This window comes from Pseudophryne corroboree, chromosome 6 (genome assembly GCF_028390025.1).
Source record: "Pseudophryne corroboree isolate aPseCor3 chromosome 6, aPseCor3.hap2, whole genome shotgun sequence".
In the NCBI taxonomy this organism is placed as follows: domain Eukaryota; kingdom Metazoa; phylum Chordata; class Amphibia; order Anura; family Myobatrachidae; genus Pseudophryne; species Pseudophryne corroboree.
The window spans coordinates 434,804,140-434,827,250 of record NC_086449.1 but is presented as its reverse complement, the minus strand read 5'-3'; the positions used below and the strand labels follow the sequence as shown (position 1 = coordinate 434,827,250).

Below are 23,111 nucleotides of genomic sequence, written 5' to 3'. Positions count from 1 at the left end.
GAACATTAAATCAGAAGCTTTGAAAGATACATTAAATAATTTATATAAGTACTGCATGGTGAAATAAAGGATTACATAAATATTCTCTTCTTGGAAGGGCTCTATAGAAGAATGGATACTTAAAGTTGTGGCACTCATGTTGTGGCAATTCCTAAAGTACATGGAAGAACCATTCCTCAATATATTTAATCATTTCATGCAAAGTGAATATGTACAGTGAATATTTTCATTGGCATTAGAAAATGACAGAGGGAGAGAGAGAGAGGGAGAGAAATAGACAGTGTTCACCTTTTTGGCTTCTTTACCATCTCCTTGAGGAAATTGACCTACTCATCAGTTAAATTTGGTGCTCTTCTGCCATCATTGGGTTCTTCTTATTGTTGAAAATATGCGTGTACAAGCTTGATGGTGTAGCAGAGTTTCTGCACAGAGCAGCAGGTGCATTGCCACTACGAAAAGCCAATTTAACTAGTGGAGTGGTTTTATTGAAGGTAAAACAGGTGCAGCCATACTCACTTTTATACAAACTGGTAGATAAAGTGGAACTCGAGTGGAGCAGGATGTCTTATGGAAAGCGGTTAAAATGACACAAGTTGGGATCCTGGTGGTCACAATACCGACGCTGGAATCCCGACAGGCAGTGAAATGCCGCCACCGGAAAACCGGCAGCACAGGCTATTCTCCTTCTGTGGATGTCTACAACACCCACAGAATGAGAATATAACCTGCGGCGAGTGCATCGAGCTACCATGCCCGCAGTGTGGCGAGCGCAGTGGCCAGCAAGGGGCTTTCTAGTGCTCGCCCAGCTGTCAGCATTCTGGCGGACAGGATCCCGCTGTCGGGATCATGACAGCTGATATCCCGTCTGCTGGTAATTCATATGTATCCCTGTATTAAAACTCACCAGCTGATGAGTGTATATAGGTACCAGGTAGCATTGCGGGATGGTGGAACAGTGTATAAAATAGAAATGACAGTAATTACAAGTCTCTCTAGAGCTAAGTGGAAGACTACTGTTTCCGACTGTGGCACTTTCACACAGTTTCGAGATGGGTCCACACATACTCAGTAGTAGCCTTGGTAGCCATCTTTGTACAGGGAATGAAGCTTCCCTGGGGCAGTAGCAACACGGAGTCAGTGCAGTAGCACACTCCGCTTTCAAAACTTCTTCTTTTGTTTCTTTTTCTTCCATAACTCCACTCCAGTGCAATTCTTCAGAGACTTAGCTTCGTCCATGTGGTCACCTGTGAAAAAATATGTTTCTGCAGCCCTTCAAGAAATGTATCAATTAACAAATTAATTCTATTTTATATATATTAGAGATGTGTGGCAGGCACTTTTCGTGTTTTGTGTTTTGGTTTTGGTTCTGGATCCCCGCTCGTATTTTGGATCTGGATTGGTTTTGCCAAAACTACCCTTTCGGGTTTTGGATCTTGATAATTTTTGAAAGAAACACAAAACCAGCTAAAATCACGGCATTTGGAGGTACTTTTGCTCCTACAGTATTATTAACCTCAATAACATGAATTTTTACTAATTTCCAGTTTATTCTGAACACCTCACAATATTGTTTTTAGGCCAAAAGGTTGCACCAAAGTAGCAGGATGACTAAGCTAACTGACACAAGTTGGCAGCACAAACACGTGGCCCATCTAGGAGTGGGCACTGCAGTGTCAGACATGATGGCAGTTTTAAAAAGTAGGCCCCAAAGAGCACATAATGCAAAGAAATAAAGAGGTGCAATGAGGTATCTGGATGCCTAAGCTAAGCGACACAAGTGGGCGGCACAAACACCTGGCCCATCTAGGAGTGGTACTGCAATGTCAGACAGGTTGTCAGTTTCAGAAACTAGGTCCAAAAGAGCACATAATGCATAGAAAAAAAGAGGTGCAACGAGGTAGCTGTATGAATAAGCTAAGCGACACAAGTGGGCGGCACAAACACCTGGCCCATCTAGGAGTGATACTGCAGTGTCAGACAGGATGGCAGTTTTAAAAACTAGGCCCCAAAGAGCACATATTATGCCTTATTCAAACAATCCACATCACCATCAGAATCCTCATCGTCAACTTCCTCCGCAGCGCCAGCTACACCCATATCCTCCTTGCCCTGGTGTACTTCTACAGTGACATCCTCAATCTCAATATCAGCAACTGGACTGGCAGTGCTACTACCAGCACTTGCAGGGGGCGTGAAAGTGGTGGTAGGAGCCTCCTCTTCCCATACAGTGTTGTGAAGGTCAGGACTAGACATCGCAACCGCAGACAGTGCCAGCAGCCCTGTATTTTCACAACACCCCTGTAATTTAACAGCATACAAGACAGGGCCAGTGTACATTGATTTTCACTGCACCCTAGAATAATTACAGCATACAAGACAGGGCCAGTGTACATTGATTTTCACTGTACCCCTGAATTTTTACAACATACAGGGCCAGTGTAATGTTATTTGAACAGCAACAAAGGAGATCAGACTAACGGGGCCCCGTTAGTACTGCATAACATCTTATCACCTTTATCCAACTGGGTATGATCACCATTTGCTTTTATCTGATGTTTGTTTGTCATTAAAAAGAATTTTTACTTCAACATCCTTCTCCGATATATTTCTTTTGGAGAAAAAGTGCATGGCCTTTTTAAACTAAGGCGTGGAGAAGAAAAAGACCCACCTTACGTGCATATTGTATATCAGCAAAATCGTGAGTGCTATAAGAAGGGGGCAACCCCGGTATTCTTTGCTCATATGGTGATGGATGATTAACCACAAAGATCAGATTTATATGTGTGTTCCCTCTGCACTGCTGTAAGTGTTTTGGAAGGGAGGGACTCCCCGTTATTCTCTCATTGGTCTATGGGGAATTGTATAGAGTGAATATCCATAATACCTCACAATAATACACGAGGATCGGGGTGCATGTTCTGTGTTTTCTTTCATATGAATACAACGTGAAAATTGAAAGGAAGGAAACCCCAGATCTACTGCATCAAAAATCAGAGGGAAGTGTACAATTGTCTTGTGAGCGCCTAAGCGCAATATTTGGTCTGTGTTTTTTGAGCAACACCCCTATATTATACAGCATACAAGAGCAGTGTGCTTTTAATTTTTAACAACCGCACCTCTGAATTTTTAAAAAATACAGAGCCAGCAGCACCCCTATATTTTACAGCATACAGCAGTGTGCTTTTAATTTTTAACAACTGCACCCCTGACTTTTTACAATATACAGGGCCAGTGTAATGTTTTTTTTTGAACAGCAACACCCCTATATTTTTCAGTATACAGCAGTGTGCTTTTAATTTTTAACAACTGCACCCCTTAATTTTTATAGCATACAGGGTCAGTGTAATTTTATTTGAACAGCAACACCCCTATATTATACAGAATACAGCAGTGTGCTTTAAATTTTTACTGCATCCCTGCATTTTTACAACATACAGGGCCAGCAGCACCCCTATATTTTACAGCATACAGCAGTGTGCTTTTACTTTTTAACAACTGCACCCCTGAATTTTTACAATATACAGGGCCAGTGTAATGTTATTTGAACAGCAACACTCCTATATTTTACAGCATACAAGAGCAGTGTGCTTTTAATTTTTAACAACTGCACCTCTAAAATTTTACAACCTACAGGGCCAGCAGCACCCCTATATTTTACAGCATACAGCAGTGTGCTTTTAATTTTTAACTGCACCCCTGACTTTTTACAACATAAAGCGCCAGCAGCACCCCAATATTTTACAGCATACAGGAGCAGTGTGCTTTTCATTTTTAACAACTGCACCTCTGAATTTTTACAACCTACAGGGCCAACAACACCCCTATATTTTAAAGCATAAAGGAGCAGTGTGTTTTTAATTTTTAACAACTTCACCCCTGAGTTTTTATAGCATACAGGGCCAGTGTAATGTTATTTGAACAGCAATACCCCTTTATTTTACAGCATACAGCAGTGTGCTTTTAATTTTTAACTGCACTCCTGAATTTTGACAACATACATGGCCAGCAGCACCCCGGTTCTCTCGCTATATATAAAATAGTATCTATCTATCTATCTATCTATCTATCTATCTATCTATCTATCTATCTATCTATCTATCTATCTATCTATCTATCTATCTATCTAACCAATTAAATAAAATCATCTAAATAACTATATTTAATAGAAAACAATACTAAAAACCTATAACTAAAAAACAATAACATTTTATATAAAATTAAATATGAGCTGTTAGGAGACTAAACTAACCAGTTATTATATAACTATATCCCAGTGGCGTGCGGTGAGGTCAATGGCTTGGAAGGCACTGTCTAGTATCAGAGCCACATTTACACACACTCATATGAACTCGGAGGTTCATGTGGGCATTATACAATGGTGCAGCAGTACTGTATATACTTTTCTACTATATCTATATCTATCTATCTATCTATCTATCTATCTATCTATCTATCTATCTATCTAAAAAAAACTTTTTTATTACTAATACTACTAACTTATACAGTTGTAGGTAAAATAACCTGTAAGATACAGGTTGGGCAGAGAGCACTAAAAGTTTTTTTTTTAAAACCCACTATATTGCATTCACCCTTTAAATACAGATAAAACATGTTGCTGAACCTCTACAGAATCAGCCTAAAACTTGTTGGGCACTTTCTGCTTCCGCCCCGTGGCAAGGGGGGTATGTTGTCTACAGGAGGAGAGAGGGCTAACCCCCCCTTCCTTTTCCAGGCCCAGCAGCCAATCACCAGCACAGTCCACTGCATTTTAGCCATCTTGATCAGCTTCTCCTTCGTGTTGGCTGCTCCAGGGTTATGACTAAATCCAAGTTGACTAAAGGACCTCTGACATCACCCAGGGGAGGGGCAAGATCAGAGCATGGGAACCAAATGTACCCTTGTGGGCTCACTTCACTTATCATGCTTCAGGCTTGGTGGCTTGCTTCACTCCGCTCGCCACCGGGTTACTAAAGAGAGTAGTTGTTGACATGGATAGTGAAGGTGCTACCAAAATTGCCTTGCTCCTCCCCCTGACATCAGATGTCATTTATCCCACTTGGATCTAGCATCTTCTGCTGCTCCTGGTTGTGTGCTGGGGAACTTCCTAGATTGGTCACTGAACTCTGCATCAAGCTACGCCCCCCACAGTGGGGCAGATCTGATAGCTGCCTCCCCTTGTGCTGTGTTTTGTAGTATTATTTACCACAGTGCAGCCCAACCCCAAGTTCCGGGCAGTTTCTGAGTATCCTAGAGGAGAGGATGAGCTCATAGCTGCCTCACCTCTGGTCTCTCCCTGACAGTCCCTGTATTTCCAGCGGAGTGCTGCAAATTTGGTGATTTCTGACTATAAAAAGATTGCAGTCCATTTACATCCGGCACTCACATTTTTCTAGCAATTAATTAAACAGATATTACTTGCTTGGGTGCCCTTCTCTGGGGAGCCCCCCAAAAATAGTAGCAGTGGATGAAGGCAGCACTCCAGACTCAGTATTCCAGCATAAAGTGCTTTAATGTGCTCAACGTTTCAGGGCTCGTGACCCCATCATCAGGATACAGAACAAATGAACAATTAAACATATGTATACTTACAAGGATCCTGCATGTTGGTCTTGTAAGTATAAATATGTTTTATTGCTCATTTGTTCTGCATCCTAATGATGGGGTCATGTGCCCCGAAACGTTGAGCACATTAAAGCAGTTTATGCTGGAATACTGAGTCTCGGAGTGCTGCCTTCATCCACTGATACTATAAAAAGATAAGAATAATATAAAGATGATATTTATAAGTTTTTATGATCTTCTTTGTATTATTCTAATCATTTTTTATAGACAAAACTCTGGACCATACAGGAGTTATGATAGGACTACACTGCTATAACTTATTAAATGAAACAAAAAAAATCAATTCTAAACTATCCTGCAATCAGAAAAAGAAAATGAGTGTATGTGAGAAGAGACTTTGTTATGTTTGTTGATGAATATACCGTACACATCCTTGTTATGGGGTCTTTTACTAAAAAATAAAAATAAATTAAAGTGAAGCTGTTGTTTAAGTGCAGAATGTGATTAAGGTGTGAGTTTCAGTAAAGGGAACAGGTGTTGGTGTGTGTGAGAGAGACATCTGTGTGACAGTGTAAATCACATAAAAGACAATAATAAGTAATAAGACAGTAATAAGAAATGAAACAGCAATAAAGATATGACATTAAATTGCAATACAAATAAGAAAATGAAAGGAGAATGAATGTACAGATTTGCTTAGGGAAAGTAAGGGTACATAGCAAGACAGCACAGTAGAGTACATCTGCTTTCTCCAGATTTCATTAACAACTGACAGATTATTAGGTATATGCAATTGCGGTCGAATTCCAGCTGGAATTCGACTGTTTTTAAATTCGACACAATTCGACAGTCAGACACCCTCCCGCCGGGACCCGAATTCAACATATTCAATAAAAAACGGATTCAACAGTCTCGCTGTCGAAAAACGGACCAATTGACGGATAGTGTGCGTCCTGGATTCGACTTCATGGATGGCACAAAATTGTTTAAATTGGTTATTTATCTAACCAATTAAATAAAATCATCTAAATAACTATATTTAATAGAAAACAATACTAAAAACCTATAACTAAAAAACAATAAAATTTTACATAAAATTAAATATGAGCTGTTAGGAGACTAAACTAACCAGTTATTATATATATAATGCCACGTCGTGGCACTCTCCTGATTGGCTGTGCGCGCCTGAGCTGTCAGACGGCGCATAGCACTATGCCGCTCCGTTATATTCAATGGTAGGAACTTTTCGGTCAGCGGTTGACCGCGAGTAACCTCACCGCTGACCGCAAAGTTCCCACCATTGAATATAATGGAGTGGCATAGTGCTATGCGCCGTCTGACAGCTCAGACGCGCACAGCCAATCAGGAGAGTGCCACGACATGGTGCTCCCTGATTGGGTGAAGAGACCCTCTGTGACAGGAGTCATGGGGTGTCCCGGATTCGGGGAAAGGGGTCCCATGTGTAAACATGGGACCCCTTTCAGTGCGTGGTCCGGGTTTTGCGTTTTATTATTTTGCCAAGTCCGTGGATTACAAACAAGAAAAGAACAGATCTACACAGGATTTTGGTGAGTATAATTGTATTTACAGGTAACCCGTGGATTCTACATGAAGAAGGGGACCGAGTCGACGTGTCAACATAGGTAAGTATGTGTGTGTCGGCGTGCAGGTATGTAATAAAGTTATACTTTCACGGTGTGGGTGCATTGTTTTTATTTGGTTATTATTTTGCAGCAGAACTACAGGTACCAGCGGACCCGTTTTCCCCCCGCATGCTGTACTTGTGGTTCTCCAAGTACCAGCTTGCGGGGAGGCTTGCTGGGACTTGTAGTTCTGCTACAAAAAACTATATTCTTTATTTTTGTCACTTGGCTATCAGCCTCCCATCCGCAGCCCTTGGATGGGGGGGGACAGGCTCGGGCTTCACCCCTGACACTTAGGTGGCTGGAGGGGGGGACCCCTTGATTTAAGGGGTCCCCACTCCTCCAGGGTACCCCTGCCAGGGGTGACTAGTTGGGGATTTAATGCCAGGGCCGCAGGGACCGATATAAAAGTGTCCCCGGCTGTGGCATTATCTCTCCAGCTAGTGGAGCCCGGTGCTGGTGTTAAAAATACGAGGGACCCCTACATATTTTGTCCCCTGTATTTTTGGCACCAGGACCGGACGCAGAGCCCGGTGCTGGTTGTGAAAATATGGGGGATCCCCTGTCATTTCCCCCCCGTATTTTTACAACCAGGACCGGCTCAAAGAGCCCGAGGCTGGTTATGCTTAGGAGGGGGGACCCCATGCATTTTTTTTCAGGATTTTAAACCCATTCCCACCCCTTCCCACTGAAAAACATGCTCTGATATCTACATATTATTTTAGTCAGTAAAAAAATATATATATTCTTTTAAAAAATATATAAATAATACTTGTGGCTCCTAATAGACAAACTAAGTACATAATCCCTACTAATATAAATAGATATGCTATTAGCAATAAAACAAAAACACACAAAAAAAAGCATGTTTTTAAAAATTTTTATTAGATCCTGCCAGCAAAATGAGGTGGACTGAAATTGACGAAATGGCTGTCGAAAAGTACTGTTGTCGAATCGACATTCTTCAATTGAATATACTTTTGTCGAAAAGCCGCATTTTTACCATTGCAGACATGTCGAATTTGACTACTGTCGAATTGCAAAAAGTAGAATTTGAAACGGTCATTTTTTTGTCGAAAAGTACTGTATTGCATTGTCGAATCATTTTTTTGTTGAAAATGCCCCGTTTTTCGACATTTGCGGCAATTCGACCGCAATTGCATATACCCCATAAGAGGGGGCAATTTCACCACTGTGTCACTGTCATGCTTAGGTCTGTATGTGGATCCAAGTTTGAGTCTCTGACTGCCGTGGGTTCTAGAATCGGTGTGTTGAAGATGGCTGATGTAGGATACGGGGATACGTTAAGTATACTGGCTAGCACTGGACAGAGGCACGAAGTCTAACACGCCAGTGGTTTTCACCAGGGACTCATGCAAGGGCTTAGCTGTGCCCAACTTGCAGGTCACGGTCCTCTAAATGGGTCTCACAGTACTGGTGCTAGAATATCATAGATGAATGGAAAAGCAGGAACCAGGGTGGTACTGGATATCCGATTGGATCCGATGGTATTGGACATCGGACTGGAACCAGTGGTACAAGATATCAAACTGTAACCATTGGTACAGGATATCGGACTGGAACCAATGAGGGAGCCATGAGTGCTACAAGATGTTATCTGCACTAGAGACAATGATTAGGATTAGTACCCACAGGAGCTCTCACAGAATCACACAGTAAGGCTGTGGACAACATTACACTGGCAGGTTCTCTGTGAAGAGATCTTCCATATATACCCCTAGGGGGGAGGGATTGGCTGCAGGTTGTCTGGGTGTCAGCAAGCTGGTCGCCCGTTCGTTGTTGAGCAGTCACCTAAGGCAAACTGTCATGGCTGCAGCCAGCACTGGAGGGAATGCTGCATATGGAAGCCAGCAAGTATGTCGGAATCCACACTGAGTCCCAGGAGATCTGTCATATGTCACTGACCTAGGTTGGGGGTGTTGTGAACTCGGGGGTTCTCCCGATGGTAGGGGAGAGGAACCACAGTTGGGTCGGAACAGGGATGGCTTGATATAGGTCTTCCTCATACAGGACTCTGACAGTAAAGCTTGGTGAAAATATTAAAGGACTTTATTGCAGGAAGGGGGCAACACAATGTCACATAACAGAGAAGGAGCGTATGGAGAAATGTCCAGAAAGTACTTGTGAGTGATGGTAAAAGATACTGGTGACTGAAGAACTTGAGAGTGGTGGTTAAAAGACACTGATGATTTGAAGAACTTGAGAGCGGTGGTTAAGACTCTGATAATTTGAAGAACTTGAGAGTGGTAGTTAAAGACACTGATGATTTAAAGAACTTGAGAGCGGTGGTTAAAGACACTGATGATTTGAAGAACTTGAGAGTGGTGGTTAAAGACACTAATGATTTGAAGAACTTGAGAGCGGTGGCCAAAGACACTAATGATTTGAAGAACTCGAGAGCGGTGGTCAAAGACACCGATGACCCGAAGAACCTGAGAGCGGTGGCCAAAGACACCGATGATTTGAAGAACTTGAGAGCGGTGGCCAAAGACACTGATGATTTGAAGAACTTGAGAGTGGTGGTTAAAGACAATGATGATTTGAAGAACTTGAGAGTGGTGGCTAAAGACACTGAGGATTTGTATAACTTGGGAGCGAGGGTTAAAGACACAGAGGACTTGTATAACTTGAGAGCGACGTTTAACCCGCAGCCCACGCTGACTCCAAGAAGCACTGGTGACTGGAGCGCAGTGGAACCAAGCAGCGGCTGGGAACGCTGGAAGCTGTGCAACAACTGACACCTGGAAATGCCGGAGACACTGGGGTATGCTGCAGAGAGATCCGCCGAGAACAGAAGCACTGGCATCCACTTCAGAGGAAAAGACGATACTCAGGCGCCGAGGCTCTGCCCGGCGTCTGCCTTTGAATCTCCCGCCTCCGCTGGATTGGCGGAACAGTCCGATGACGTCACCCGCTCCCCGCCCACGTGATGCCGGGTGTCATGGTGGCGCCCCTGCCCCGGGGAACTGCCGGGAGCCGCGCCAGCCAGACGCCGGAGCACGTGGACCACCGAAGGCGGAGGCCGCAACACAGACCAGCAGGCATGCAGGGGTAAGCGCGGCGAATGCCGCCCATGGCGTGTGACAGTACCCCCTCCTCCAGGAGTGGCCCCCGGACACTTTCCAGGTTTCGTTGGATGTCTGGAATGGAAAATCCGCACCAGACGGGGAGCCATAACTTCAGTAGCCTTGACCCAGCTCCTCTCCTCGGGGCCAAAACCTTTCCACTCCACCAAATACTGTAGATTCTTGTGAAGATAATGAGAGTCGAGAATAGCTTTGATTTCAAAGTCCGTTCCAGCTTCAGACTCAGCAGAGGTCGGCCTCGGGGATTTTAAATGGAACTGGTTTAAAATAAGGGGGCGAAGGAGAGAGACATGAATGGAGTTTGGTATCCGGAGGTGGGAAGGCAATCCCAATTTGCAGACAACTGGGTTCAGGACTTGTAACACAGGGTAAGGACCAATAAACTTTGGGGCGAACTTCATAGTGGGCACCCTTAACCGGAGGTTGCGGCTGGAGAGCCATACCCTGTCACCAACCTTGTATTGGGGAGCTGCTCGTCGCTTCCTATCCGCAAAGAACTTATAGCGGCCGGAGACTCTCTAGAGATTAGAATGAACTCGACTCCAAATTTGGCTGAAGTGTCGAAGAGTAGAGGCTGCAGCAGGAACATCCTCCGGAGGACAAATGGGTAATTCAGGAACTTGAGGATGGAACCCATAATTAATGAAAAATGGCGACTCACCAGTCGAAGAGTGGTACAGATGATTGTGGGCAAACTCGGCCCATAGCAACAGTTCCACCCAATCATCTTGCGAGGGAGAGAGATAAACACGGAGAAAAGTCTCTAAATCTTGATTGACGCATTCAGTTTGCCCATTTGTTTGTGGATGGTAAGCGGATGAAAACTTGAGTTTTATTTGTAAGGCCGTACAGAGAGCTCTCCAGAATCTTGCAGTGAATTGTACCCGGTCAGAGACGATTTCCTGAGGTAAGCCGTGCAGGCGGAAATGTTCTCGGATAAATAACAACGCCAACTTGGGAGCTGATGGTAACCCGGTCAAAGGTACGAAATGTACCATCTTAGAGAAACGGTCGATAATTACCCAGACAGTATTGTGACCCTTGGAGAGGGGCAATTCGGTGACAAAGTCCATAGAGATATGGGTCCAAGGCCTCTGAGGAATGGACAGTGGATGCAACAACCCCGCAGGAGGCAAACGAAGAATTTTGTGCTGAGCACACTGAGGACATGAGTTGACATAATCTTGAATATCCTTCTTCATAGTGTCCCACCAGTAAGACCTTCGTAGAAACTCCCACATCTTTTGAACTCCAGGATGACCGGAAAACTTGGAAATATGAGCCCACTGCAACAACCTTGGTCGAAATTTAGCTGGCACAGACATTCTCCCAGGAGGAGGGCCCAGAGCGGTGGGAGCCGCTGACATGGAAACTGGACTGAGAATCAAAGCCTTCTCAACAGAATTCTCCTCATCCGAAGCTGTTAAGGAACGAGATAAAGCATCAGCCTTGGTGTTAAAAGTCCCGGCCCGGTACTTAATAACAAACGAAAACCGAGTAAAGAAGAGCGCCCATCTAGCTTGACGGGGATTCAAGCACTGGGCCGTCTTGAGGTACAGCAAATTCTTATGATCAGTGAAAATTGTAATTAGGTGTTTAGCACCTTCCAAAAGATATCTCCATTCCTCCAAGGCAGATTTTATTGCCAAAAGCTCTTTGTCTCCAATGGTGTAATTCTGTTCCGCAGGAGAGAATTTGCGAGAATGGAAACCACATGGATGTAACTTCCCACCTGGAGCGTACTGCGAAAGCATGGCACCTATGCCTACCGTGGAGGCATCAACTTCCAAAAAGAATGGTTTTGAAAAATTTGGTTGTTGAAGTACTGGAGCAGACATAAAGGCTGCCTTTAACTGAGCGAACGCTGCTACAGCTTCGGAGGACCAATGACTTGGGTCAGAACCCTTCTTGGTCAGGGCAGTAATAGGTGCCACGATAGTAGAAAATCCCTTTATGAATTTACGGTAGTAATTTGCAAAACCCAGAAATCGTTGTACCGCTTTCAAGGAAAGAGGCTGAGTCCAGTCCCAGATGGCAGTGAGTTTCTCTGGATCCATACGAAGCTCCGTGCCCGAAATGATGTAACCAAGAAATGGAACAGATGGAACCTCAAAAGTACATTTGGAAATCTTGCCATAAAGATGATTCTCTCGCAATCGAAGAAGTACCTCCTTGACCTGTATTCTGTGCTCTGTGAGATTTTTAGAAAATATCAGAATGTCATCCAAATATACCACTACACTTAGGTATAGCATATCCCGAAAGACTTCATTAATGAATCCCTGGAAGACGGCAGGGGCGTTGCTGAGGCCAAACGGCATTACCAGATACTCGTAATGCCCGTCCCTGGTATTGAAGGCCGTCTTCCATTCGTCCCCCTGTCGGATACGTTTCAAATTATAAGCTCCCCTTAAATCAAGCTTGGTGAAAACTCTGGCTTCGCGAACTCTATCAAAAAGCTCCGTAATGAGTGGCATAGGATACTTATTCTTAATGGTGACATCATTTAGACCACGATAGTCAATACATGGTCTCAGCCCTCCGTCCTTCTTCTTCACAAAAAAGAAACCCGCCCCCCGCCGGGGAGGTAGAGGGGCAGATGAATCCTTTCTGCAGATTAGACTTGATATAGTCCGACATAGCTTGGGTCTCGGGTAATGATAAGGGATAAGTGCGACCCCGAGGTGGCATTTTCCCCGGAATGAGCTCAATGGGGCAGTCCCAGGGTCTATGCGGTGGTAGCTGATCAGCCGCTTGCTCCGAGAACACGTCAGAAAACTCCCGATAGGCCTCCAGAATGAGCCCTTCATCTGACTTGGAAGATACACGGAGTGGATAGACAGGGGTGAGACAATTCGAATGACAAAAAGGACTCCAAGATGTTATCTGTGTCGAACTCCAGTCGACGTGAGGGTTGTGAAGTTTGAGCCAAGGAAGGCCAAGAACCAGATCGTGGGGCATCTCCCGAATCACTAGAAATTCCAGGTGTTCTTGATGCAGAGCTCCCACTTGCAGTTTGATTGGTACTGTACAACTTGAAATCAGACCATTAGAAATTTGGGTACCATTGATAGCAGTCAACGTAATAGGTCATTCAACCGACCGTAACTGAAAACCCAGATCCTGGGCACAGGAAAGGGAAATAAAATTCCCTGCAGCCCCTGAGTCCAGCAGAGCCTTAACAGGGTTGGCTACTGACCTGGAAAACAGAGACACGGAGAGTAAACAGTCCACTAGCGGAGAAGGTTTAGAAGAAACCCCTAGCTCGACTACTCCGGAACAAGCTATGACTGCCCGTTTCCCGGGCGAGACTTGCAAAACTTGAGATAATGATCCGCGGCTCCACAGTAGAGGCAGAGTCTACCCTCACGACGACGCTGACGTTCCTCTGGGGACAGCCGAGATCGATTAATCTGCATGGGTTCATCAGAACTTGGAATAACCGTCTGCTTAGGCAGAAGAGATCGGACCCTTGATCGATCTGACCGACTACGTTCGCCACCTCGTTCCTGCATGCGAAGATCCACCTTTACACAGAGCGAGATCAACTGTTCTAAAGAATCCGGCAAATCTCTAGTGACCAACTCGTCCTTTAGACGATCGGAGAGCCCGTTAAAAAAGGCAGCCCGAAGAGCATCATTATTCCAGCGCAGTTCTGAGGCTATGGTCTGAAAATTAATCACATACTGTCCCACTGAACGAGAGCCTTGTCGGACACGAAGCAAGTCTGCAGACGCAGCGGTCGTCCTGCCGGGCTTATCAAAGTTCCTCCGGAATGACGTAATGAAATTGGTGTAACTAGAAACCAATGGATCAGATCGCTCCCATAATGGAGACACCCAATCCAACGGTGAACCCTCGAGCAAAGAAATAATGTATGCCACCTTGGACCGATCAGTAGGGAAGTTATGTGAAAGCAGTTCAAAATGTACCTCGCACTGATTGAGAAAACCACGGCAATTCTTTGGATTCCCATTATAGCGAGAAGGAGTAGGGAGCTGAAGGCGTGACCTGGTTCCAGAGGAGGATGGAACATTACTAGAGACAAACACTGGAACGGGTACTGGAGCTGGGGCCAGTACTACTGAAGCCAGAGAAGTCTGAATTTGATCCAGCCGACCAGATAATTCCTGGAGATAATGCATCACCTGGCCCTGTGCTGCTTCCTGACTTTGTACTCGAGAAATCAAGTCCTGGATGGTACTTGCCTCTGAGCTCCGATCCCCCGAGTCCATGAGGCCTGAGTATACTGTCACTGACCTAGTTTGGGGGTGTTGTGAACTCGGGGGTTCTCCCGATGGTAGGGGAGAGGAACCACAGTTGGGTCGGAACAGGGATGGCTTGATATAGGTCTTCCTCATACAGGACTCTGACAGTAAAGCTTGGTGAAAATATTAAAGGACTTTATTGCAGGAAGGGGGCAACACAATGTCACATAACAGAGAAGGAGCGTATGGAGAAATGTCCAGAAAGTACTTGTGAGTGATGGTAAAAGATACTGGTGACTGAAGAACTTGAGAGCGGTGGTTAAAAAACACTGATGATTTGAAGAACTTGAGAGCGGTGGTTAAGACTCTGATAATTTGAAGAACTTGAGAGCGGTGGTTAAAGACACTGATGATTTAAAGAACTTGAGAGCGGTGGTTAAAGACATTGATGATTTGAAGAACTTGAGAGCGGTGGTTAAAGACACTAATGATTTGAAGAACTTGAGAGCAGTGGTTAAAGACACTGATGATTTGAAGAACTTGAGAGCGGTGGCCAAAGACACTAATGATTTGAAGAACCTGAGAGCGGTGGCCAAAGACACCGATGACCCGAAGAACCTGAGAGCGGTGGCCAAAGACACCGATGATTTGAAGAACTTGAGAGCGGTGGCCAAAGACACTGATGATTTGAAGAACTTGAGAGTGGTGGTTAAAGACAATGATGATTTGAAGAACTTGAGAGCGGTGGTTAAAGACACTGAGGATTTGTATAACCTGGGAGCGAGGGTTAAAGACACAGAGGACTTGTATAACTTGAGAGCGACGGTTAACCCGCAGCCCACGCTGACTCCAAGAAGCACTGGTGACTGGAGCGCAGTGGAACCCAGCAGCGGCTGGGAACGATGGAAGCTGTGCAACAACTGACACCTGGAAATGCCGGAGACACTGGGGTATGCTGCAGAGAGATCTGCCGAGAACAGAAGCACTGGCATCCACTTCAGAGGAAAAGACGATACTCAGGCGCCGAGGCTCTGCCCGGCGTCTGCCTTTGAATCTCCCGCCTCCGCTGGATTGGCGGAACAGTCCGATGACGTCACCTGCTCCCCGCCCACGTGATGCCGGGTGTCATGGCGGTGCCCCTGCCCCGGGGAACTGCCGGGAGCCGCACCAGCCAGACGCCGGAGCCCGTGGACCACCGAAGGCGGAGGCCGCAACACAGACCAGCAGGCACGCAGGGGTAAGCGCGGCGAACGCCGCCCATGGCGTGTGACATCATAGAGCCGAAGCAAGAAATGGGAAGCAGATAAGTAGGCCTGCAGCTACACAGAATAGTGCGATTTATGACACTATTTTTTTATGAGAGGCATGCAGTCAGTGTTTTCAATGGATACCATAAATATTTAGATAAGAGGAACTATGGCTAAGAAGTGTTCGTGGAGTGTCAGAATTACCACTGTTATTGAGTGTTAGTCTCCATGGGGCATCAAAGTGTGCATGTGTATGGGGCCGGCACATGAGGATTGAAGCCCTGCTCGAGCTTTCAGTTGTGGAAATGTGCATGAGTTGGACCCAAACTCCCAAAGTAGAACACCCCCACCCCCCACCCCCATCCCCTTCCTATTGCATACTGTGGCCCAGCAATGCAGTATTATGCTTCTGGGTACCAGCATTTCAGCATGTCCTTAAAGATCCACACTGAGCTGGTTCTCCCATTTGTGTTGCATAACCAGGAAGAAACCAGTCTATACAAAGCACTGGGAGTAAAATACTTAAATATGTCAAAGAAATATGCTCATCAATGAGACATCAATCCAACTTAAGGAGTAACAAAAGAAGTAACAGTGTGGAAATCCCTGGTGGATGATGTATCACATGTCAGTGAGTCCTCATAACGGAATATATTGAAAAAATAAATAAATTATTATTTCATTGATAAAAACTTTTATCACTATTGCTTTCATTGATTATAATCTCAAATAAAAGAACTGCCTTATCAATATTGTTTTAATTGATTTTAGTCTCAAAGGTTAGAAAATCTACCTATGTTAACTAGTTAATTAAAGTTAATCATTACTGCAAGAAAAGTGAACACCTACAAGATTACATGAAACGTTACAAGTAGAGGAAACGTTACTTTTCTGGAACCACCTATTATAAGTAACAGGATCATACATTGCCTTATTATTCCATTTTTATGTACACACTGTCTATATTTTTTGTGGGATTGCAGTGAAAGGTAAGAAACATCATGCAAATTCAGATTTCGTTTAGGAAATATAAGAATTTAGGGATTAATAGTTTAGTGAAAACTGCCTAACAATTGATGCAAAAATAACACAAGTGACATTTGTATTATACCAAGATTACTTTTTAGCTGTATAATTAGAAATGTACGTACAGTATTATATTCCAGAGTACATATTGTGATTAAGATTATGCATCACTTCAATTATTGTTCAAATAATGAAGATAATGCAATAATACTATACTGTAAATATTCTTCTTATTTGTGATAACATTTATTCTAAATAATACAAGTACATTGTCAGGTGGATTTTGCTGCAGAGCTGGTTTGTCTTTACTTGTTCTTGTGTTTTTTAATAGATAAGTTTCATTTCAACACATTAGGTGTGAGCTGCATACCGTAATTTTTCTCTTCATAAGCAGTTTAGTACATTGTAATGTTATTATTTGATAGAGGACAGAAGTTAATGTCCTTTCAAATAAACATTAATGAATGCATACAATAGCTACGAGTTTATTAGTGGCATAGATAGGTCCCAACCTTATGCTTTATGATATAATTGTATTTTAGATTAGTATCTTTAATATGTTCATGTAATTATCCTTCAGGAAACCCTGCCTATTCTTAAAATCGTTTATTACTTAACACATTAAGATAAAATGTCTACTTACGGCTACGACACAATGGAAGATCTTGTGGAAAATAAATACTTGGTGGAAAGACCCATTTATTCTGAGGACTCTTTCAATGCTGATCATGAAATAGTGGATAGATATCACACCACTACATGTGATCACCTCAAACGGACATGTAGGTAAGTACAGTTGCTTTTGTGAGGAGATGGTTTCATTTAGAATCTTTTCTTTAAAAATGTAAACCTATAGTTTTGGAAGAACTAATAAGAGAACCGTTCCACCACAGCTGTGTCTTACTGTACTATGCTATTATACTTTTGGGGTATCTTAGATCTCGGATTTGAATGTCATTTCTTTTTGTCATAATGATTTTCTTTAATATATTGCATTTAGCATGATATTTATTGGCCAGCTGCTTTTAGCAATCACGGCGTGTGTTAATGGAGAGTTACTGTATTTTCAGCAATAATTTTCAGTGCCAAATGAAGAGGTTCTTTAGGCAAGTAGAGTATGTTTACAGCACAGTGGTGTCAAATGGACAGGGATTTGGACAAGCATAGCTAATGTAAATAAATACAAATTTCCAGTAAGCAGGGGCATCAAGAGCATACAGCAGTGACGTGCGGTGAGGTCACTGGTTGGGGAGGCACTGGCAGCTAAGAAGCCCTCCCCCCCCCCCCCCCCCCTGAAAAAAAAAAATGTGGTCCCCCAACACACCAGTAAAACCAGCACTAGGCAGAACCAGCTAGGGGGAGTAATGCCATAGCAGGGGAGACACTCAGTGTGGGGTCCCCCTGCCATTACATTAATCTGCCCCCCAGCCAGTCAGCCCAGGGTTGGAATTACTCGGAAAGTGGGAACCCCAAAAAATAAAAATGGGGTCCCCCCTCCCGAGCAGTAACCAGCACTGGGCTGATAGCCCAGTGCTATGCCCCGCACCCCTGGTGGCGGTGGGTGCGGGGTTCATTGTGTGTTAATATTGTTCTTTACAGGTGGCCTACAGGTCCCAGCAAGCCTGCCCCAGCATGCTGGCACTTGGAGAACCACAAGTGCCAGCATGCCCGGACACAAAGGGCCTGCTGGCACCTGTAGTCCACCTGCAAAGAATAGTAATATTGTTCTTTACAGGTAGCCTACAGGTCCCAGCAAGCCTGCCCCAGCATGCTGGCACTTGGAGAACCACAAGTGCCAGCATGCCCGGACATAAAGTGCCCGCTGGCACCTGTAGTCCACCTGTAAAGAAAATATTAAAATAAAAACACCACACTATCTTGAAAATAAACTTTATTAAACTGGGTCTTCACCTGGGGGCGGCGGCCTTTAAGCTCTTTTGCGTGGCCGCCGCCTTCCCAGGGCTTCCGGCGTCTTCACCTGGGGGGGCGCCACCCCCCCCAGGGCTTCCAGCGTCTTCACCTGGTGGGCGGCGGCTGCTAAGCTCTTTTGCATAGCCGCCGCCCAGCCAGGACTTCCGGCGTCTTCATTCTTCAGGAGCTCTTCACTGCTCCTCCTCCGCCTTCGGACTGACTCTCCTCCGCCTCGCGCTGACTTATATAAGTCAGCCGGCGGGGGCGGGGCGATGATGCGGCGAGCCGTGATTGGCTCGCGGCGGCCATCTTGAATTTCAAAAATGATGCTGAGGCGCCATTTTTGAAACTGGAACCGCTCCGCTGCCAAACTCTGCAGAATAAAGGTAATTTCCGCCGCCGCAACCCGCACCGCCGCCGCCCGCTCCACCGACGCATCCCGCCGTCCGCACCATCGCCGCATCCAGCCGCCCGCACCTCCTCCCCCGCGTCGCCCACACAGTGATTGACAGCGGATCCAGGGACGGATCCGCTGGCCAATCACTGTGGCCTCACTGACAGGGACGTGCTTTCATAGGTTGAAAGCACGTCCCTGTAGGAAAGCGGCACCACTAATGGTGCCGCTTTCCCATATATTTTCAATGGGCTTTTACAGCCCAAGGCTAGTCCCCGCCCGTGCCCGCCCCCCGCTCCCCATACGTTCCGCAGTGACAACGGGAGGCACCACGATCGGTGCCTCCCAAATACATAGAGAGGGGAGAAATGTAAAGAATAATATAAAGAAGATACATATGACACAGAATATGTGTCATATGCATCTTCTTAGTATTATCTTAATCATTATGACAGGGGAGGCACTGCCTCCCCTGCCTCCCCTGACTGCACGTCCCTGGCATACAGTACACGGGACCTGGTACCGGGGGCGTGCCAAAATCTGGGAATGTGCAGCCACACCCCTTCCCCTTAAAACATAGGTCTGCAAACTCTGTCCTCATTACCCCACACAGTGCATGTTTTGCAGGTCTCCTCACAGAATCACAAGTGAAATAATTAACTCCACCTGCGGACCTTTTAAAATGTGTCTGTGAGTAATTAATACACCTGTGCCCCTGCTGGGTTACCTGCAAAACATGCACTATGTTGGGTAATGAGGACAGAGTTTGCAGACCTATGCCTTAAAAATATAAAAATGACTATATGCAGCATTACTTTTGAGCTGCAAATGGTGACAATGTCCCCTCCAGAGAATGACCCAGCCCAGGCCCCCACTGGGGCCCCTCCACAAGTTTGGGTGAAGAGTACCCCCCCTCTCAGCACTACTGGCAGTATGCCCAAAACCATGTGCATGTAATATAGAGATTTGCACTGAATAAAATAATCACTGTAAAGTTTATGAGTTGTTTTCAGCAATCACAGATATTATAAATGGAGATGTTTTTTCTGCATCATTAATAGTGATGGAATTGATTGCCAGCAAGTGCAGCTAGGGTTAACTTGTGTAAATCATAATAAGGAAAGTTCAGATCTATTTACATACTGTATAACGGTTCGGAGCTGGCTTAAAAGTCACCACACCTTATACATCACCTAAAAATTCAATACATTAACCTTTGGAATTCTTCACTCAGTAAACATGTGGAGCCCTACCTGTTATGTGCAGCTGTGCTACTGATAACTCGATGATGAACTTCAGCCTCCACCCTGTGTAAAGGGTTATATAGTATTGTTTTTTTAGAAATAGATGCAGGCAGGTGATTATTGTATTGTGTTGTCATTTCTACAAAATAAAAATCATAGTAGCATTGATTCTTTATTTCATCTTCTGTACTTCCTATATTACAAGGACTTACTAGTGTTACATACTGAATATTATGCAAATGTTGTGATAACATTACATATGCAGGAAAATGTCACAGTGGTTAGCATTGGTGCTTTCTAGTGAATGGTTTTTGTACTTCTTGTATTCTCATACAGTTTCTCGGGGTGGTGTTGCTTCCATTACAACTCAAAACATACGGCGCAAGTATGAGCTAGAAGTGTAACTAGTATGTGTGCTGAATTGTTTGACAACATAAACACCTCAGTAAATGTTTTCTTATGGTATTGTAATTAAATGTGTTTTAGGCCAGTGAAATCTCCTGATTTTTCTAGGATACTTAAATAAATCCCAATATCTCACCTACAGATTTCATACTCTTTTCTCCCAAATTAAATTGGTTAACAGTTTTTCACACCTATGGTTCGGTAACATTAATGTTGGCAACACCACCATAAGAACCTACAAGCCCCAGTGGACCTGAGCAAGTGGGGAAACACAAGGCATACTCTGCCTCTTCGATATCACTGAAGTTGGGTCTCTGCATTTGTTTCTGGAGGAAATTACAGGAGCTGTAATAATAACTAAACTACAGAATATCCTGTGGCAAACTGGTAGTTATGTTATGAGTTGGCTGTAAGTAGCAAAAGCAGTGGATGTATTTCACAACAGAGATAGGGGCTTGTTTTATAGAATATCCGCAACAGACTGTATTCTGTGATGTAGAACCACAAATGTAGCTTTGCGGGATGCATATGGCTGGTTGACAATGAGAATGGCGACAAACTTTAAGTGTACACCAGAAAGCAGACAACATAATGTTTCAAATGTGTAAAGAGCTACTTACAGCATTTTATGCATGCCAGCAGATGGTGTCATGATCCGTTGCAGTACCGTTGGTTCACCAGTGGTGTTGCTTTCTCCAGTTGAGCGTCTTGCATATTTTCTAGCTTGCCTGGTTCAGATTCTGTGATTCTACAAGCCTGACTCAACAGCATGAGTTGCTCCTATGACTGCCTGACTTAAACCTACTCCTTAGTCCCAACATGAAGAGCCCACAGAGGGCAATAGCAGAGGCCCAACGAAGGGAGGTGGGACAAAGCTTAAGAGGTGTCACCAGTTGATTGAAGGGATGTTGCATGGAGCTTTGCAATGCCCACCATATTATACAGAGAGTGTCACAGTGGCCACCAAATAATGCAGGGAGCATCACATTGCCCGCCATATAATACAAAGACAATGCATTAAGCACCATATATTACAGAGAGTAATGCAGTGACTGCCATGTAATACAGAGGCAGTGCAGTGACCACCATATAATACAGAAAGCAACGCAGTGATCGCCATATAATAGAGACAATGCAGTGACCACCAAATAATACAGAAAGCAACGCAGTGACCGCCAAATAATAGAGGCAATGTAGTGACTGCCATATAATGCATAGAGCATTGCAGTGCCTGTCATATAATGCAGAGAGCATTGCAGTGGTTGCCATATAATTCAGAAAGCATTGCAGTGCCCGCCATATAATGGAAAAAGTGTTGTAGTGCACATCATATAGGGAATAGAGTGCCGCAGGGCCCATCATAAAGGGCAGATAGCGTTGCAGTGCCTGTCATAAAATGCAGAGAGCATTGCAGTATTTGTCATATAATGCAGCGAGTGATGCAGTGACCACTAGATAATGCAGAGAGCTTTGCTGTTACCACTAGATAATGCAGAGAGTGTCCATGAGCCCACCAAATAATACAGAGAACATTGCAGTGGCTGCTAGATAATGCAGAGTGTCGCTGTGACCACCAGATAATGCAGATAATGCTGCAGTAACCGCTAAATAATGCAGAGCGCATTGCTGTGACTGCCAAATAATGCAGAGACCATCAGCGACCCACATATGATAAATATAATATGAATATACCCCCCCACACAATAATAATTCCCTCCTCCATACGCGCACACACACACACACACACACACACACACACACACACACACACACACACACACACACACACACAATTAATGCATGACCACCAGCATAGACAGTATTAAAACACCCCCCTTCCCTCCCACAACCAGAAAAGAACAAGTATATACAGTACCTCCCTCTTGCATAAGTATACCACCCCCTACACATTACTACTGGCACTTACCTGTCCAAAAGGAGGCTCGGTCTTGTCCCTGCTCCTGTGGCGCCCCAGAGAATAGGAACAGTAACCAAGCAATGCTCCCTATCAAAAATGGGCGTGGTCTGTAAGCAGTAGAGCCCATTGGGGAATTTCCCAGCTCCCCAGGAAAATTAGAACATCAGTATCACAGTGTCAGAATTCTAGAGCAGTACCCTGGCTCCTGACTGCAGCTGCTGTTTCCAATCTCTTGATATCTACATTGCCATGTGGCTTCTATTATTAAAGCCTGCAAGTTTGTCCACATCTACCAGCTGCAATTCCAAAGTGTTTTTGTTCCAGTCTGCAGTGTATCCAGTCAGCATTACAAAATGCCTCTGTTTCTGTCTCCATTATATTCTGCCAGCATTTTTTTTTTTTTATAAATTCTTTATTTTTGTATGGTAAAACAGAGTGGCTAAACA

General features: G+C 44.4%; 1 protein-coding gene across 1 annotated transcript in view; it reads left to right on the top strand.

Moving 5' to 3' along the window:
- Positions 1 to 17,387: 17,387 nt before the first annotated feature.
- The window catches only part of LOC134932548 (chloride anion exchanger-like), a 115,023-nt gene continuing 109,299 nt past the window's right edge, over positions 17,388 to 23,111 (top strand). The window contains exon 1 of the mRNA XM_063927077.1: positions 17,388 to 17,579. Within this exon, the coding sequence (XP_063783147.1) occupies positions 17,425 to 17,579 (155 nt within the window). The 5' untranslated portion in view covers positions 17,388 to 17,424. The remainder of the gene's footprint in view (positions 17,580 to 23,111) is intronic.